The following is a 7066-nucleotide window of genomic DNA, read 5'->3' on the forward strand; positions in this document are numbered from 1 at the left end:
AATATTTATTTTTAACCATGCATGGATGTTTTGTATTGACATGTGAAACCATTTTATTTTAAAATATTTGAACATTTTTTATATTTGATATGCATGACATTTGTTTTTATACTCATGTACTTCTTTGCACAAGGAAATAAAAATTCACATACGAAAACCTTTAAAAAATACATGGGACATTCTTTTGATATACTTGCACATTTTTTGGTACATGAACTTTTTTATTAAAATAATTTTTCTACAGAATTAGTTCTATAAACCAATAGTGTCTTTAATGGACTACGCCAAAATACATTCCATGTTCTGTTAAAAAATAATAATATTCCATGTCATGATGGGTCGCGAATTGGTTCCACATTTTCGCCCCTGTTGCTGGCAGTAAGAGGCATATAGGTGCAACCGCACATACATACGATCACAATACAAGAATCTCCACTAAGAAAACACTGCAAAGCTCCCATGATTATTGCATGGAGTCTTCCCATGGGCAAATCGGTCAGTGTCCCTCACCTCCTATGCGTCGTGGGTGAGGTGGGGCGATCACCACCGTATTCATAACTCTATGCTAGGGCGTCGTATCCTCGTCCTTGTTGGAGAAGCGAAATATATGGTGACACCTGGAATAATGTTGATTTGGTTTGTTAGGTTGGTAGCTCATGAATCTGGTATGTTAGTTTTTTTTTGAGGGTTGGTATGTTAGTTCATGTGGGCTTGTTTGGGTATTCGATCTTCAATTTCCTGCATTGATGTTCTTGATGGCGTTCTTTCTCTTTTCATGGTGTTGTGACGATGAAGAAGTAGACCTTCCTTTTGTGAAAAGGGGCAAGGCCTGAGATGAAGCATGCTTTTTGTTCTCAAGTTCCTACTCGTTATGGTAGGCGAAACAAGTGAGTTTGTAAGCCATTTTCATGTTGTCTAGTAGGTATGAAAGCGACGAGCTTGTCAAACTTGTGCACCTGCTTTTTTCAAATCCAATGTTAAAGAAGGTATCCATGTATTGTGCTTGTACTACGTCCCTCTTAATAACGAATTAGGCGTGTCTCTAAAAAATGAGAATCAAGAACCAGAAAAGTGATGTTCTAGAAAGCTGCAATATTCCCTAAAAAGGAAAAGTTGGGTCTTGGTTGTACATGCACCCTATTATATTGAAAACAAAAGGTGAAGATCGACAAGATTGGTCATTTTCCAGTTCAATAAAAACATTACCTTTCACCTAACTTTAATCAAATATAATCCTTTTGCTCAACAACAACATGTGTGATGTTGAACTTGGCTACAACGTCGTAGGAAACAGCTAAGCGTTTCACCAACAAACACAAAGATTACATAGACAATGCCAGAGTCGTTAGCTTGGAGCTATTAGAGCTTAACAAGATACTCTTTGGCATTGACTGCTTTTAACTTGGTCTCCACGCATATCTCATGGGTCAACGACATACTCTTTGGGTAGTAAGCTCTAATCATGTGCCAGCGGACATTGGTCATACTTTTCATGCAAAGAGGTGACGGTACTCCATGTCGTGGAGGAAACGGTTATGCCTCACATGAAAAGAGGCGAGGATAGTTCATGGATGAAGGAAAATCAAAATAAGAAGCGAGAGAAGATCCGGCCCAACTACTCCTAATCTTTCAGAATATAAGGTGTATTTTTACAAAATTCAAACTTTTATCGTTTTACCAAGTCTATAGAACAGAATATTAACACCTAAAATACCAAATAAATAAAAGATCAAAACACATTTCATTTCACTATGGAACTAAAATATGAATATGATATAGTAGATATGGAAATAGTTTTCTAATAACTTGATCAAACATAGAAAATGTTGGCATTTAAAAAAAAATACACGTACATTTTGAAACACATGCATTATCTTTTGTAAAACGTTTGGCATAACTACTTAATGAGCATGGATTGTCTTCCTTTAACCAATCAAGGGTTGTGGCTAAATAGGCTATAAGCCCAATCAATTATTTTGTTTGAATGATTCAAAAAAGATCGCTCAATTGTGGTTCTCAACAAATAGAGATGTAACTGAGGTTTGCCTGATGAAGAAAAACTATTCCTTTTTTTCTTTTTGAGTGAGCCACACGGATGGACCCCAAATAAATGCAACTACATGTTGACATCTCATAAGCGTATATATTGGCAATAAGTACTTGGCCCTCACCAGTTTTTATGCACAGTACATTATATTTTCTATTCCAACAAAAAACTTTGCACACAACAAATTCAAATGGTGGTAGTAGTTATTAAAGCTAAAATATGTTTGAATGAGAATGTAACATTGCAACAAAAATGTTGGCAAGAAAGGCGCTATATTCTCTTGGAGAGCCCGGAGCAATGGTCCAGCAGTGCTACATCAAAAGAAGACCGACCGATGTAGGGGAATCCATCGCTTCCACACACCACACAATTATTATGTAGGTTTGGGAATGAATCCTCGGTACATAGCCAAGTATATCACATGAAAAAGATGCACTGCGATAACAAGCATTTTTTGCAGTAAAAGGTGGGAGTGGTACCATAGCAATATAGATCGAGGAGACGCTACAAATAGGTGTTTCTACAAAAATAAAATTCACTTATTTTACCATTGTAATTTAAAATGATAAAATAAATGCAATAATTGTAAAAAAAATAGTATGAACAGAATCGCAACAAATTCATTTATGTTATCACTGTAAAATAGAACATGTATGATAAAATCATTATTTTGCAGTAAAAGTTGAAATTTATTTTTATAAAGGTAAATTCAATCGCAACAAATCGGAGTAATGCTAGTTGAGCTGTTAAAGCTTAATGCCATACTCTGTAAATAGCCAATTTGTTTGCAAACAACAATCTATCATTGTAAAAAACAATTTGTTGCAGCAAAAATAAGAGTGTATCAAACATAAAAATTGTGGCAAGATAAATGAACTATTACCATGAATTTATCATTGTAAAAGATAAATCCAATGACAACAAAATCAGAGTATTGCTAGTTTACCTATTAGAGTCGAATGTCATACTCTGTGGTGTTGACCCTTTTAATTCGACACTACATTTCCACATGTCTCAGGGGCCAACGCCATACTCTTTGGCACTAAGCTCTAACCAGGTGTTAGTGGACCCCTGTTATGTCTCTCATGCAAAAGAGGCGACGATGGTCCATGTGCCAGAGGAGATGGTCGTAGTTCGTGGATGAAAAAAAAAATATCGACCTACCTACTCCCACCGTTTCAGAATATAAGATAAGTTTTTTAAAATTCAAACTTTCCTAAGTTTTATCAAATCTATAGAATAAACTATCAACATCTAAATACCAAAACAATAAAATATAGAAATATATTTCATTTTGTGATGGAGCTAAAGATACTAATATGGTATTTTAGGTATTGAAAATCTTTTTCTAATAAGTTGATCAAACATAGAAAGGTTTGGATTTTGATCAAATTAGTGCACCTTATTATTATTTTGAAATGGATAGACTATCTTTCTTTAGAATGTTTGACATAACTACCTAATGAGCCTGGTTGTCTTCCTTTAACCCGACCACGAGTTGTGGCTAAATAGGCTATAAGCCCAATCAACTATTTTGTTTCAAATGATTTAAAATTTCTATTTTTCACTCAATGTAGTTCTCTGCAAATGTATTTACGACATTAATGAAAAAAAAAACTAATTCATTTTTCTTCTTGAGAGGTGCACCAACAGATGCAAATAAACGCAACTGTGGGGGGACATCGCATAAGCACAAGTCTATAGCTGACGTAGTATATTGGCAATAGTACTTGGTCCTCACTAAATCTTTGCGCAAAACAAATTTAAATGGTGGTAGTCGTCATTAAAAGTAAAATATGATTGAATGAAGTACTATTGCAACAACAACAAAATGCTCGCAAGAAATAAAATACATCATACGGAAAAATGTGTTGCAAATAACAAGTATTTTTGCAGCAAAAGTCGTGGGTACCACCACAGGAATATAAATCAGGGTAGCAACAAGTAGGCATTGCCACAAAAACAAAAATCACTGCAACATATCATATTACCACGAAACCAGAATTTGTGGCAATAAACAAACATAAGAGTGACAACAAACATAAAACTGTGGTTGTAAAAGAAAATTTCTGTCAACTAAAAGAAAGATAAATTGAACACAACAGAATCGGAATATATCGTTTTCTTTCCGTTGCAAAGGACTGTTGCAATGGGTAGAAATCCTAGGGTGCACTACTTGATTTCGGTCAAATTTGCCTGCCAAACCACACGAGTAAAGGCAGCACGATTCCCCCCAAAAGATGAATTGCTTCACTTGGAAAGCTAACAGGCGACTCCTCGGATTATGTGTCGACGATCCAAATTCCAAAATGGAGCCTTAAATTTACTAGACGCCGGTGGTTGAAGCAGCACTACAGTTGCACTATATAAAGCGAGACCTAGCCATGAACAGCTATCACTACGACGCAAGCTCTCTGCACTGGTAGGTCGTAGCTCACGGCAGAGCGGCGAAGATGGCCACCACGCGCCACACCGTCCCCTTCGGCTCCGCCCTGATCAACACGACGGTCACCAGCGACACCGGCGCCGCCGACGAGTGGGTCCGTCGCGTGCGCGCCGCCAACGACCCTGCCGGCCGCGGCCTCATCGTCGGCCTCGACTGCGAGTGGAAGCCCAACTACAGCTCGTGGACGACCTCCAAGGTCGCCATTCTCCAGCTCTGCGTCGGCACCAGCTGCCTCGTCCTCCAGATGTTCTACGCCAACCGCGTGCCGGCGGCCATCCGGAGCCTCCTCGGCGACCCCGCGGTGCGGTGCGTCGGCATCGGCGTCGGCGAGGACGCCGCGAAGCTGGCCGACGACTACGGCCTCGTGTGCGCCTCGCCGGTGGACCTGGAGGGCCGCTGCAACGAGTACCTCGGCATCGGCGGCCTGGGCAGGAGGAGGCTGGGGCTCAAGGGCTACGCCAGGGAGGTGCTGGGCCTGACCATGGAGAAGCCGCGGCACGTGACCATGATCAACTGGGAGAGGCGCCAGCTTGACGTCGCGCAGGTCCAGTACGCCTGCATTGACGCCTACGTCTCCTACAAGCTGGGCGAGCGTCTCCTGGACAACTGACGTACGGCTAGATACTATTGCAGCTTGTCACTCGGAGCTAGTGCTATTCATTATGTGGTGTTTAATCGTATTCGGTAACCTACCTTAATCGTATTCTGCAACTACTGTTTTGGACTTTGCCAGTGTGGTGCTGCAACTTTGAGTAAGCATGTTCTACTGTGTTGGTCGTTTGCTTGTATCCTTGACAGTTAATGCAACGTGGCAGGGCGGATCGAAATGTTTAATTGTAGTACTCCTGAGATGCACTTTGCTTCTGAATTTCTGTTTGTTCTTCACTTACCAAAATGCATCAAAATGCATATCGTTTGGTATTAGAAGAGAGGATATAAACTGCTTAAGGCTGTGTTCGGTTGGCATGGATTTGAAGAGGTTTTGCAGGGATTAAATCCCATACAAGTCAATCCCCCCCAAACCCCCTCCAATCCCCTTGAGACAGGGTGTAACCGAATAAAGCCTAAAGAACAAAAACTAGTGGTAGGGGGCAATGAGTATTTTAAATTTCTCCATTGCTGCAAAAGTATTCAGTGTGAGCATAATATTAGGCATGAACATCGAATTCTTTTTTCTAGTTGGCAAGTTCTCTGGTCAGTTATCCTATATTGTTTGAAACACTTCTTCATTTTTCATGCATTTTGTTATGATCTTACTATTTTGATAGCGCTTGAGGAATAACTTCGTCCAATTAGATTTAAGGATTTTTGTGATTACAAAAACAAAGATGAGACCTTATACCTATGAGCAGCTAGACAAAAAAGACATTTTTCTCTAAGCTGACTAAGACACAGTCACTCCGAACAATGTTACTCTCTCTGTAAACTAATATAAGAGCGTTTAGATCACTACTTTAGTGATCTAAACGCTCTTATATTAGTTTACAGAGGGAGTACTACCTAGCTACCTCCTTAAAGAGCTAGTGAGACTACTGCGAAATAGGTCGACACAGTGCACATACATGTATGTGGAACCCAACTATTTAAGGGGTTATAGCAAGTGTTGCTTTGTAGAATGGATTGAAGAGCTAGTGAGACTACTGCGAAATAGGTCGACACAGTGCACATACATGTATGTGGAACCCAACTATTTAAGGGGTTATAGCAAGTGTTGCTTTGTAGAATGGATTGAAATACTTTCTCGTAGGCTACTGATAAGAGTTGACGAAGAACCTTTCACTATCGCACACTGTTATTACCGAAGACTAAAGTGAAAACTTCATAATCATCTTGAGCTGATAGCCGTTTTCTCTAGTTGAGTTAAAGCAAGTGTTTTTTCTATCCAAACACCAATGATTTCCCGCTCATGCTTATATTTTGGCCAAGTCTTGGTCACAACCAAGTCTTCCCTTCCCCCTCACATTGGTGGAGCTATATATTTCTTTCCTAACCCTAGTTGTAGCTTGACCTGTCGTCCTTGTCTCTATCAACGCCGCAAAAAGGTGACATTGGCTCCTTTACTGTTGTTTCACATTAAGGCTAGTCAGAGTCCAGTGACATGAGATGGTTCACTGTGCGGGTCCAGTGAGGATCCGTAGAAGGCACGTGGTTACTCGCCGGGAGGGATCCCGAGGAGGCACATGGAGGCGCTTTGCGGAGGATTCTCCACCAAGGGCTTTGGTTATCTGATTAACTTATATGACATGGGTTTCTAAACTTAGGATTAACACTGCTACCAAATATAAGGGTATGCTTGATTGGTGTATAAAGCTTAGTTTGTGGTTGTTGATATTCAATTGCTTGAACTTATTTTACGATTTGTTGCTCAAAAGTGTTCATGAAAATGGAAAATGTGTTGATTACCAACAATAAAAAAATAGGGAAAAGGTCGATTAGGCAAACGGGGTCACAATTCACACACGCTGACATTGCCACAACTAACCTTACTTATACTACAATTGCCATATGAATATGATATGTCATGAACAAAATGACCACAATGGGTGGTAGACTTGGGGGAAAACCTTGGTTTC

The 7066-nt window shown here is 39.8% G+C and overlaps 1 protein-coding gene across 1 annotated transcript; it reads left to right on the plus strand.

Moving 5' to 3' along the window:
• Positions 1 to 4500: 4500 nt before the first annotated feature.
• On the plus strand, positions 4501 to 5103 carry LOC123067389 (Werner Syndrome-like exonuclease). The gene has a single exon (XM_044490203.1). The coding sequence runs from the start codon at positions 4501 to 4503 to the stop codon at positions 5101 to 5103; it is 603 nt and encodes a 200-aa protein (XP_044346138.1).
• Positions 5104 to 7066: the final 1963 nt, after the last annotated feature.

Source organism: Triticum aestivum, chromosome 3B (genome assembly GCF_018294505.1).
Source record: "Triticum aestivum cultivar Chinese Spring chromosome 3B, IWGSC CS RefSeq v2.1, whole genome shotgun sequence".
Classification (NCBI taxonomy): Eukaryota; Viridiplantae; Streptophyta; class Magnoliopsida; order Poales; family Poaceae; genus Triticum; species Triticum aestivum.

Excerpts from the sequence above, each read along its gene's own strand:
- LOC123067389 (XM_044490203.1), top strand. The coding sequence starts at position 4,501 with ATGGCCACCACGCGCCACACCGTCCCCTTCGGCTCCGCCCTGATCAAC.